Source organism: Bombus terrestris, chromosome 5 (assembly GCF_910591885.1).
Source record: "Bombus terrestris chromosome 5, iyBomTerr1.2, whole genome shotgun sequence".
Classification (NCBI taxonomy): Eukaryota; Metazoa; Arthropoda; class Insecta; order Hymenoptera; family Apidae; genus Bombus; species Bombus terrestris.
Window position 1 is genome coordinate 8305407 of NC_063273.1, and position 13621 is coordinate 8319027.

At 35.9% G+C, this 13621-nt stretch overlaps 1 protein-coding gene across 3 annotated transcripts in view; it reads right to left on the minus strand.

The window, feature by feature from the left end:
• LOC100648245 (balbiani ring protein 3) overlaps window positions 1-13621 on the minus strand; it is a 34146-nt gene that overhangs the window by 5866 nt on the left and 14659 nt on the right. Inside the window, exons 1-4 of one of the 3 annotated variants that reach the window (XM_048405829.1) lie at window positions 11182-11249; window positions 9762-9880; window positions 6516-6655; window positions 476-906 (exon numbers count right to left, since the gene is read on the minus strand). In XM_048405829.1, coding sequence (XP_048261786.1) covers window positions 476-906; window positions 6516-6655; window positions 9762-9880; window positions 11182-11196 — 705 coding nt within the window. In that variant the 5' untranslated portion in view covers window positions 11197-11249. Of the gene's footprint in view, window positions 1-475; window positions 907-6515; window positions 6656-9761; window positions 9881-11181; window positions 11328-13621 lie in introns of those variants that run through there. The other 2 variants (XM_003395407.4, XM_003395406.4) reach the window with 2 other exon arrangements.

Below are 13621 nucleotides of genomic sequence, written 5' to 3' on the forward strand. Positions count from 1 at the left end.
ATAAGTGGAACAAATGGATCCTAAAGAGGAATTTGTTCTACTTACAGTGAATTGTTATTTGTGTATATTATATGTATTCATCTGTATATTTCTGCACCTTTGAACTCATAAATATATGAGCATCCGTTATGCAGTTATTAAAGATAATTATACATGCTTCGTGTTCTTTACTTATATATCGTTGGTAATTAGCAATTATTTCTTAAATTTAATTTCTCGAAGTTGAATTACGCCAGTTTTTTAGAACAAGAATACGTGCTTATGTTTGTTAAAGAACTATAATTAAAGAATTCCGTTATACCACATACATCTTAACCGAAAATGTAGCCAATTAAAAGAAGATCAGATACATGAGAGCATTATATTTCTAGATTTTTAGATTTTTTGTTTTATTTGAAGATCTATAATATCTTATTTATCGTATTTCTTATGGCTATATCTTAACTGATATTTCAAGATATATTTGAAAGTTTACCTCAAAGCCTAATGGACAAAGCATTCGACAGCTATGTGCGGGACACTCGCGGGGATTGTCGCAATCGATCACATCCTTGGAGGATCCCCTGGTACCTGGAACTTCGGCACCGATTTCGTCCACGCACCAGCAGTTTTTCTCTCGCGGATCACATTGTATCCTCTCGAACTCGCCGGTCTCGTTGTTGCACTTTGGTATAAATTGCGACGGTCCACGTGGACCAAGGGCGCGCGATCTTCTCACGGCTGCCTGCGCCAGCTGTTCACATCCTGTCAGCTCGCCGATGACGCATTTCGTGCCGCAAGCTGTCTTGCAGCAACGTTCTCCCGACGCCTGACACTGGAAGTCATTCTCGCAATTTGGCGCCCTTGCGGGACACACGTTCTGCTCCTCGAAGGCTGGGCATCGACCTATTGCTTTCAACGATGGCTCTGTAATACAAGCAATATGTGTACTTTGTGTCAAATATGATATACTTGCTAATATAAATGTCAAAGTATATGTAGTTTATGATTAAAGTATAATCATTTCACTTCAATTATTATATTAACTGTAATAGTAGAAGCGCTAGAGATTTGATCATCATCTTTATTTTTTCTATATATTTTTTCTCACAGACTAAAGAAATTGAGTTCTAAAAAAGTTAGTCCATTCGTAGATAATTTAGGTATTTGGAAATTACAAATTTCTACATTCTATTAGAGCCTCCTTAAGTTCATTTTAAGCAGTGATCTAAAAATCTTTTATTTTTAATCGCTGCGACAAATCGATGAAGGAAAGAAAGAAGGAAGTTTGTATGTCAAAATTTACATTAGGAATTGATTCTTGGGAGGACTCAATTTCGGCGAATCTTCTCCTTCTCCTTCAAACTCTGCCGTCTCTTTTAATTAATACGCGGAAGAGATTATGGAGGAAAGAGAAATATTTCCCCGGCTCGGAATGTCTTCGAAACGGCATAAAAAACGGCACACCTCGACACAAATTTATTCGAGCGTAACGGAACGAACATTCGGCGGATCTTAGCAACGGAATCATCATCATTATCATCATCGTCGTACCACGCGAAGAACGGAGCCAGTTTTATAGGTCAGAACATCAAGGCGATCTCACGGACAGCTCGCGTATGGATCTCGCGGAACAGCGCCGCTTTCGTTCTCAAGCACCAGCGTTGAAGTGCAGCGCGACGATAATAATAATAAAAATAGCCGGAGTCGAGCTAACGGTTCCTCACATCCTACTGCCACACTTACTACTCGCCTAACGTGCTACGAACACGTTTCCATCGGCTTCCAGTAGCTTCCAGTTCTGTGCTTCGCTCACAGGCACGTACCTGACTATCGAATTAGGGCTACATACAGATACACTCACGAATATCATAAGTATATGAGTATATGTGGTCATAAGTATATACGTACGTATAAGAACATGACACTTAGCTGATTTGTATTATAACAGTACGTGAATTTTACGAAAGTGTGCAAATTAACGATGACTCATATAGTAATTAGAAACAGCACTTGCTATCTCTTTATCCATCAAGATATCATTTTAAATTACGTATTAAAAAACATTGCAATAATATATTTTAGACAGTCAATTATCTATTATATCCGTATATATTAATAAGTTTCGATGTTCAGTTGGATTATCTGTAATCAAATTAAACTTAATAAAATTCAATATATAGCATGTGTATGAAAGTTTTCTACAGTATGTGTTCAAATATTTTCACGAGTGTACGCGTATAATACCGTAGTAGTTAACAATTAAACTTTGCTATTAAAGTTCGTACACGACTCTCAATTATACCAAATGGGCGAAAAACATTGAAAGTTTTGAGTGGTTCTAATTCGGCGACTACAAACTTCATAGCAAGCCGTAGGCCGAACCACTGGACAGACAAAAAGGAACAGAGTGTAGAATGGCCACGGGATTCGAATGCAACGGAGACGACTGCTCGATTAACAGCAAGTGCCTCCGGTCACGCGACCCTTTTTCTCGTTAACTTGACCAAGAACTTGCGTATACACGTCGAACGTGCTTCACGGATCCTTTTTGCAGATAGCTGGGAACGTCTTGGGAGCCGTATTGGCCAAGTCGATGGTTGTTAAATCTTTCGAAGAGTGGGAAAAAGATCAGATAGTTTGAAAAGTTTGCTTCCGAAAATGTTACCCTAGGGCTGTTGAGGCTGGTTTACGTTGGAACAACCAGCAACAGTTGGAAGTGAGTTTCGAAGAGTTTTGAAGCATTTTGTAATACGAGATATATGTAGAGAACTTTTTTTTATCGACAAGTCTAAAGTTAGTAGAAAATCTGATGAATTGTAACTATAAAATAATTATGATTTAGAGAAATATCATGCTCGTATCAATATCAATACTAGACTTATTCGGTGTCTGATAATTTGCTAAAATATTAATTTTAATTATACTAGATCGTGATTTTATTAAACTTCATTATAATATCTATCCTAAAAAGATGCTACATCCTCAAAGTATGAAGTCATCGATCGTTCATGAGTCACTTTTATGACTCAGTATCTATTTCATTGTTTAGTTCAAAGATGAGAAATCTGGTTGAGTAAAACGATTTATAGAAGCCATACAGGGAAAGTATACGCACTATTACACTCGTCGAGCATATGGGATAGAAAGATACATGCGCTGCATGCCAATCGACTTTTTACTTTGACTCTCTATATACCACATACCACATTTTCACGCCGTTAAAGATTTCATAAAAGTCTAGTGAAATCTACGGCACATCCGATTACCCGAATTTCCGGTTCGTTGACCATCGTCCTCTTTCTTTACGCTCTATTATAATCATTTCGTTAATCCTCATCGCAACGAACTAGTTTCCCTATTACAACATTCTGATGATCGAATTCCGCGTTATACTATTTAGATCATTTTAGAAAACTGTAACAGATCAATTTTCAATTCGGAATTTCTGTATTCTATACTACATCGATTTAATTTATCGATTTATACTTGTTTATTAATAAATCCATTTTTTTCTAATTTGTTTAGACAGACGTATTTTGCCGTACAAAAACACAAAATTGTTCTACTTACAAAATTTATCTGCCTTTCATAGTCTTCAAGATATTTAAGGGACCATATTTTCGAGCTCAAACTTTCAAACTCTTTTTCCTTATGGAAAAATAATTAAAAAGCGCAAAATAAAATTAGATCACTCCCGGTTTAATTTCCGAGAAAATCGGGTTTAAAAATTGTTCTACTTACAAAATTTATCTGCCTTTCATAGTCTTCAAGATATTTAAGGGACCATATTTTCGAGCTCAAACTTTAAAAACACATATCTTAAATTAAGAAATTAGATTTCGAAATTTAATTAGATTAAATTTAAAATATACGTAAATTATTTAATGCACAAGCAGTGTACATCGACTTCTGAAGTCGTTCGTATAACTATAAACGGTAGTGTATGTGTCATTGACTCCTTTCACCACAGAGTGGTGTGCTACTCTGTGGTAGCACATCGCGCATCATAAAATTTTTAAATTACCATTTTCTACCCACATAGTTCTATTTTCCCCGAATGAAATTCTCTTTATCACAAGAATTAATTATCTATTCATGCAAAATTCACAAATAAACTCTCCCTACTTTATTTCATTCTCAATGAATTCACTCATCCAGCCTTTGTATTATACTATACATGCTGATACGACGTGATTCCTTTTTCCTTATGGAAAAATAATTAAAAAGCGCAAAATAAAATTAGATCACTCCCCGCTTAATTTACGAGAAAATCGGGTTTAAAAATTGATCGAATACACTTGAACATGATTAATTCCGGACTGGATAGAAGTAAATATCGGCAGGAGGTCATTCTACGTGTGTCCGAAAGAAAGAAATTTGAAAATTAATCATACGCGTGTGCTGGGCCGATTCTTAACGAAATATGTTGAAAATTTATTTTCTTGAAAATGAAGCCTTTGACGGAAAGATTGTTATTTCATATTATCGACTTATTTTCGCAAATAGAATGACCTCTTATCGATTATCTACTACTGTTCAATCCGGATTTAACCGTGTTTAATTATACTTGATAAATTCTTGAACTCGATTTTTTCGAAAACTGAGTCGAGAATGTAAAAATGTTTCCTTATTTTTTCCTTATTTTCGTACAACGAATCACGTCATGCCCGTTTTTACATGTTATTACGGCTATATATATATATATATATATGTAGTATAGAATTCAATGGAGAACAAAAATATCTCAGGAATCTCTGTGGACGCGTAAACGATGAAGAAACAAGGAAGGGATCGGCAAGAATGTCAAAGAGGCAGAGGAAATGAAGAAACGCATTCTGATCGGCGAAGAGGAAACGTGTTCATAAGAAAGGAAAGACGCAAAGGCGGTCACAAGCGACGAGGCGGAGGAATGCAGAGTAGAATGCACTTTAACGGTGCGAGAGATTCAATTTGTTATTTGTTGTAGTATGCAAATCGTTTCACCGGCCTGATATTTATCGAGACGAGAAACCGATATCCTGTTGTAACACATTGCGAATCGATCGAAGTCTTCACCACCGTTTAACGTCCACTGTCCACTAGCAATTTCACCTGCTAATTAACGTCTCGTTAAATGACATCGTTCATTTGCCTGGAGGACGTACCGTGGCTTACCGATGTATAATCCTCGACAAATAATTAACTCATCGATTAGGGGATCTCTCTCGTGTTTCGTCGAGATCTATATTCTATATTATATAGGTACCTTAACGTTGTGTAACTATGTCGTTAATACCGATTTTTATAGCCAGTAGCATCCGACAAATCAGTTTTAAAGTGATTTAACGCACTCTTAAAATATTAAGACGTAACCTAACGTTTTTTAGTTGCAATTTATATTATCGAATATATTATTTGGATCGCGTAGCATTGATTAATATTTCGTTGGACGAACATTCCGTTCGTCCTTAAAAAATACAAGAAGTATCTTACGACACGACGCGCGCGACGGTTGAATCTTTTATCTGAGCCAGGACGTTGTTCGATAAAATATAAAGCAGGATTTTAGATGCAACGTTACTTTAGAGAGAGCGTTGGTAACGTGAATACTAAAATATCCTCGACAATTTTGAAATGAATACGTCCATGAATCGTCATACATTACGAGTATTTCTACCTTTATCAATCTTACAATATTATTGTTTGTGCCATCTATCATGATTAAATAAAATACACTGGCTGACGATAGTATCATTTGCGTTATGCAAAATATTTTGAAATTTCATTAGCTCTGTAACGAGACACGATTGTTGCGATTATATTGGTAAAAGAGATCAATCTGGAAATGTATACACAAGTCATAAGTCACAAAGCATCAAACGCGTAATTAACGCTAAAGCTAGCCCCATTGAATATCGAGGTCTGTTGAACTAGTGGATAATTGACTGTTTAAAATAATTTCATGATTTTTACGATACGCCTGCAATAAATATCCGACAACTTCTGTACTTCAATTTAATCGTGACAATTGTATCATGTTTGTGAACAAGGGTTCGAATAGTTTCGCGAGCCTGTGTACAAAAACACGGAAATATCTCCAGTTGACGAGGTGTTTGAAGGAGGATAAAAAGGATTAAGCCTCTCCTAAGGATGGGCTTGGCTTTTTCCGGTGGTTTTTCGCAATACCAAGGAGGAATCTGTCGGTGAGAGGACGTCTCTCGAAATCCGATCACGTCTGTGGCGTAGCATTATATGTAGATGCACGCCCGTTTCAAGAGTTTGCCTTCCTTTTTTTAATTCTTTTTCTATCTCTTTCACAGCGTCACCCCGTGCACGTCGTCACCGCCTCGTTGGTCGAACGTGAACACAGCTACACAGGCCTCTATTGTTTGCTAATGGCCGCTCTTTCAATAATTCGGGACCAATCATTACAGGCGAACGAGCCGCGGGGCTAGGGCGGGGAAATCGCTGGAAGTAAAATAGAAGAAAAAAAAGGAGAAAAGGGGTTGGGGGGCAAAAATAAAATAAAAGACGTAAAAAAAAGGTAGACGTACCTGCTGTGACCGACGATGACAAAGATAGTAGCAGCCAGCAGGTCGATGACACCCACACAACGGCGCAGGCAAGCCCACCGTTGCAGAAATCACGGCGCATCCTCAGCGCATCAAGTGATTTTTTAATCGGCTCGCTATATCTGAAATTGTCCAGAGAGGAAAAATAGGATGAAACGATTTTAAACCGGTGATATGCGTTTGTCCGATAATTTTACGCGATCGCTCGATGTATAAAAAGACTGTACATACATAATACATACATATATGTACGTACGTATGTACGTACGTTTAGCAAATCTCGAGCGCTTGAATATTTTATTCACGGGTAATCGTATCTATCGATCTGATTACGCTTGAAAAATTGCTACTCGATAAAAGAAAAATTTCATGCATCTAAATTCAATTTGAAATTTGAAATTCATATGTAATTTCAGCACGGTGCATCTCTTTGTTATTCACGTTAATGTTTCAGTGAGTTTCAATAGAACGAAACGTGGAATATCCGACTGCTTTTATTATTGTATGTGGTTAACAAGGATTCAAGAATTATTATCGAATTGAGAGAGTGTTTAGGTATTTAAAATTTTAATTGATTTAAAATTTTGCTACTTATATTACCATTTAATAAACTAAAAAATAACCAGCTTTGTGTAAATGCATGAAAAATTGTTGATAAATTAAAAACAGACGAAGACAGTGATATAAAATTTACACTGCAATTCAGAAAACCATACGTTTTTTGTTATTTATACAACCGATTGACGAGCTACGATATGACAGGTTTTATATATGTATATTTCATCAAGTCCTCCGCTGATGGCCTATAATCAGAGTAATGCATATTGATTTTTTGAAGCTTCTTATTTAATTGGTTATTGAAGCAGTTTTTAATGGAGAAGCCTTGTGCCCCTTTTATCCAGATAAAATGGGAAAGACTATATAGTTCGATAATATTAATGATAATAAACGAGATTAAATTGAAAGGTAAGTACGCGCTAGACACGAATTTATTTTTCTATCGGGGTCAGAAAGCTGCCTGATCATAAGCAGAAAGCCAAAGGAGGCCGTTATCGGTCGAGAAAATAATTAATCGGATCTTCAAATATTTCGAGGAGAGAAAGTTGGAGCGCGTGACGGAATCAAGATCCAAGGAGTAACACATTTTCTGTTTCCTCTTTCCGCGTGGAACCGTTACTATTAAAGCACCTTAAAGTTACGTTTCGTCGTTTCCGGGGCCAATAAAGCTCGGGATTATAGATCCGTAATGGAAAAAGTTTCTTCTTAGAAGCCGGAGGAAAGTCGCTCTGCCAATTGAAAGCAACAACCGGACAGTTTTTCATTCTTCTTTGATACCTCTCCTCGTCGAAATTAAAGGGACGAAGAAGTTCGTACCCGCTGATGTGATCGAAATTTAGGTATATCTTGACTCGTATAGGAAAGAGTCAAGTGTTAAGAATGATTTTATTTTAGCACACTGATCTTATTAAATTCCGTTTTCTCACATTGTGATTGTGGAAGGAAATTCCAAAAACTTGTGTGTATATATATATGTTTAACGTTGCTTACAGCAGGGATAATTAGAAACGCAGCGCAATTAACAGTCTATAATTTCAGAGAGAATTTTGTAGATCTCAGCAATTGAAGGAAAGGTTCACCATTTTTCAGCTGAAGTTCAACAATTTCGTTATATCATTAGGCAGTTTAGTGGCTTTTTTCTTATAATTATAGTTTCTGCACTCTAGTATGATATGTTTAATAGACAATATCAGTTTGCATTGTTTGCAGATTTGCATTGAGGTTTATGGTTGTTGAGTAGATATGAACCAGTCAGTGCTGGGTGACTGATCCTAATTCTGCTAATTGACGATTGGATTGTTGGATTAATCATGTTTGGAAATATTTGCCATCCTGTATCTCCATCCGTTTGCTCCATATATTTCCATGCATCTTATAGCTAATGTTCCTATGGAATGCTATTTTATGAAAGTATTTAAATAGTTTCTTGTATCATTGCATGTGACGTAGTGGATAACTTTTTATGTTCTCTTGTATTAGCTGTTAGTTTTGCTGCTTTATCTGCTTGTTCGTTTCTTTGAATACCAATATATAGTGGTACTATATTTGTATTATTATATTACAGTGTCATATTACAGTGCTATTACAGTGTATTGTTACACTTCTCCCTTCACGATTACTGTAGGATATGTTTCTTTAATGTCTTGGATGAATGAGCTTGTGTGAATGAGAGTGATGGCACTTTTAGAGGCTTAAAATATTATAAAATATTTTCTAGGAGATCTATTAATGAATTGTAATGCATTTAAATGCTAGTAATTTACTCTTGAAAACAGGGCAGATATCATCCAGATAATATTATTGTTCAATACCTTATTGGTATTTCTGTCTCTCTAAAATGCAGAATCCCATAATATAAATTAACTAAAAGAAGCGTAATTTCTCTTGTTATCAGGAAAATTATCGCTATTATTGGGAACGTTTATAAAGTTAAATGAATTGTGTCTGTCTTCATTCCTACCATCTTCCTTGATTAAAAAAGTTTGACCTGTCGTTTCCATAACGGTATTATTAAGCCTGCCCTTAAAAAATTCACATTAAGCACGTCTTAATAAAACGATACTAAAGGAACTAAAAGAAATATGAAGCTAAGAAAACCTTTTTCCTTTCAAAGAACAAAAGAACAAATAACTTATTAGTACCAAACTAATTCTTCTGTATGCTTTCTTGTATATCAAAAACTGATTTTCCACTAATATTAAAAGGAAGAATACGAAAATATAATTTCTTCTTTCACCATATAAAACATAACGGTACATTTTCCAAACAGAAAGAAGATGGGATAATAACTGCAGTATTCAACAATAGAATGATCGCGGCGCAGCGGTCGCGGATTGCAATTAATTTTGCAGTTCAAGAACATCGACCCGATGTCGCTTTATCTTTGTCTCGCTGTTAATAGGCAGATGGAAAATAATCTTTAATTCTATAACCGGTTGCAAGTGGCACTCTTGGAAAACTGCATCTGCGGCGCGGGCAAAGCGACGAGGACGACGCGCTCGTGCAACTTAGGGATTCCCTTCTTTAAAAGGGAGAATAACAATGGAAGTTATGTCTCCTTATTCGTTATGCCGCGGAGAATATTCTAATGCGTTCCTCTCCGTTATTCATGAGCCCCAGAGTCAGCTTCGAGATCTACGAATTGTCGGCGACGTTTTCGTTTCTTTTCACCTTCCTTTGTTCCTCGTTACAACTTCGACGTCGGAGACGTTTCTTCGCCCGCCACCACCCTTCCACCCATTCCGCTCTGGTACACGGATATTTTCATTGTGGCCACCGTTCCAACAGGGCTAAAAAGATGATTAAAGGTAAAAAAAAGGGAGATTTGCCTTCCCCTTCCTGTTTCTCATTCCCACGCCCTCGCGGTATCTTCGATATTTTTCCTCGTAAAATTGTTAGAGTGAAACCTCAGGATGCTTGGTGGAAAATTTTAAACAGATTTCATGGATCTTTTAAACCTTTGATGATGTAATAAAATGACAAGAAATTTGGAATGAAAAAGTTTAGTTTAGAAAAGAGTTATTTCTTTGTCGTATCTGATGCAAAATAACGTATAACTTCGATTTTTTAATTTTTTTAAACGGACCAGAGTTTTCTAAAATTTACGAAACTGAATTTATAATTTTGACCGATTGACTGGCTTCAACTAACATTATGGTCTCTTTCGTTCGCGACTTTTGTAAACCTAATTTTCCTATATCTCTAAAAATAATGCAAATACTCAAAATGATCAAAGTTATTGGCCATGCTATATATTTCCTTTGCAGAGTCGATATAATCGTCGATTCGAATTATATTAGATATTAAGAAATATGTAAATCAAAGCAGCCTCTAGTAGCTTGTTCTTCCAGCTTTTTTTCCACTTTCAACGTGTCTTTCACGTTGTTTGCGCACGTTTTGTTAAATATTCTCAAATCTTGGGGCAGTCTCTTACATCAATTCCCCATCCTTCCTTCGGTGTGTTTTGCTTTAATCTCAAATTTAAACGAGCCACTCACTTTTAATAACGATACGGAACTTCGTATTTTTCATGAAAATTCAATTTAAGTCTATGGGAGAACTTCCAAGCTTCTCTTAGAAGTGTTCGTCTCCCTTTTTCTTCGTCTTCATCTTCTTCGCGATATTAAATGCACATCGATTGTTTCATTTAGGAAATGCAAATAAGAACCACAAGCCAGAAACCACATAACAGGTAGATTATAAACGTTTATGCAAATTTATGCTTTTTACGAGCACCGAAAACGATAAAAAAAAATACTGCGATATATTATTATGAATTAATTAAATTAATTAATATTTTGGATAGTTCGTATATTGTTGCATTCATATTTTTATAACTGCGTTATTTAAATTTCAACCTCCTGCGTATGCATAAATATTCATAATTCAATAATGAGATACAGTGCCCATTTTTTACAGGCGAGCAATTTTTTAGCTTAAAACGCTTTCCGAGAAATTCATCTTAATAAGAGGGTGATTTTAATTGCTTTTGATAAATTAATTTTGTTTTGTCATTATTGTGAACGTTTCAGAAATATTTATTATCACGTTATTATACTTTTCATCCTCTCATACTATAAATATACGGTACCTTATAATCTTCCATGATTAAAACACCTTATAGTTTATACGATGATCGACTGATAAATAATGCACACTCGTCTGTATCGCAAGAACAAAAAGAATTAAGGCTCTGCGTGATCGCTCATTTTATAGCTACATCCCTCCTTTATAAACATACCGAGTTTCAATAAGTTTGTTTGACGCAATCACGAACAGTAACGTTTAGAGTGAGATTGAATATCAATGCGATGTCAACGAGATTCAAGCGAAGTGCAGTAATCGAGTTTCTGATGGCGGTAAACATTGCGTCTGCGGAAATTCTTCGCCGTTTAGTAGCACGTATATGCCACGATATTAAAGACCATGAAGCGTTTACGGAGATGTCTATATGCCGGATTTGGAACTCGAACTGGATATCATCGCAGCGTGACAACATTCGGCCGCATAGCGCACGCACAACACTTGATGCTTTTGCGAATTTAGAATTTCAAATTGTTCCACGCCCGCCTTGATCCGGAAATCTACTGGCCAGCTAAGCCAACCTAAGGCGATTTGCCTTAGCGCATTTATGCGGAACCGTTTCCATTGGCAAGTTAAATTGGTCAGGTCAAATGTTGTAGTTCAGATCTGACTCTTTCCGATATTTTTTACCATTTCTTTCCCGAATAGAAGGGGACCTTGGAAAGTATTCGTTTCATGTCAGACGATAAAGTCAAGGCAAGTGTGAAGCCTTCGCCAAAACTAGGTCGACAGAATTCTGCATTGGCGGAATGAGGAAGCTCGTCACCCGTTGACAAAAATGCATCGAAGATAGCGGCGATTACATTAAAAAATAAATACGGTGTTTTGTATCTAATTAATTGTAATTTTATTTTCTTTTTTTTTAGATTATGTATTTTTAGATACAGGCGAGTGTGCGTTAATTATCAGCCGAGCTTCGTATCTTTAAACCTAATTAATTACATATTTCTCTTGTTAACCGTGTCCTATTAACGCCTGAAGACTATCGTGGTTGGAATTTCTTCCTATGCAAATTTTGTTTCAACCTTTAGCTACTATAAAACGAGTGTGAAACTTTCATTCTACCTTTCTGCATAACTTGTAATGATAAATAATTATTAAAAAAAGATGTTTTCAATATATTTGCTATTGTTTAATCAGACTTGCATCTCTCCTTTATTAATGTATGAAGGAAAGACATTTGTATCTGTATGTGCGTAACGATGCAATAAACATTAGCGATCTGTGAGATCATATGAGATACGTATGTCTCAACGTCTACAGTAGTTAAAGATTAACATCGTCCCACAATAATATCATCGTGATGTTATTTATAACCATCGCAAACAACAATTCCTTTATTTTTTACCCAATGTCAAATAATAATAAAACAATCACTTGCATTGATAGGTTTCGATTGATTTCCAAAATAAAAGAAAATATATACTCGATAGAAATATCATTCATGGTGCTAAAGGATTCTTAAGTATTAAAATTGTATCTTCGAAATCATAGATTCAACGATAACGAAAATAGTGTTATATACTTTTCTCGTGTAATCTTCGAATGCAACAGTTCTACGTAGCATCACGAAATGTAGAAAAGAGGACGATTCTTATATCTGCTATTTCCAGCTTCGTATGACACCGGGCTTGCGTCGATGGCGAAATTACCAACGGTTACATCCTCTGGGAAGCCTTTGAATTTAGGGTATATCCCGTCCGTATGAATAATGCATCGAGAAAGAGAGCGTATCCGCGACTCCCTTCATCCGCCATCGTTCTGGTAATTACATCGATGATCACGTTAAGATTAGTCCGGAACGGTCGTTACGCCGCTATTATGCCGAAAATTCTAATTTCTACGCGGCCCGCTAGTAATTGATACCCAAAAAGCGTGGCCCGCGCTCTTCGCATATCTCCGCAACAATTTCATCGTGGTGAGACGTTTAAACAAGGAACGTTGCCTTGGAATATTACCTGCAGCAAAATTGCTATGTTATAGCAGTCTCTGTGATTACAAAGTCACAATGGAAAGAAATTTTACTTTCGGTTATCCGTAGGCTAACGATACGAATACTATGAATCGGAACAGTGAAAAATGTAAGAGATTTTGATAAATTTCTTGAATTTAGCTTTATGATGCTATAATTTTCCTTCCCTTCTCGTTTTAGAGTATACTTCGTTGGAAAGAATAATGGAGAAAGTTTCTACTATTGGTTAGACAAGTATATGGGTATCCTGAATTCTTAATATATGATTTTTTACTGCGTTCATTCTTTTCTTTTTGTATGATAATAAATATTTGTTGTTTAAAGTTTGTTGGAATTATTTGTTATAGATAAATAGGTGAATTGATAATTGAAATCGCATAAAACTGGAATTTACGTACAAATTGCTAGACTTTTGAATGTTGAATACGAATCATGTGTTCTGATAATAAAATGAAGAAATTGTCTAAGCGACTTA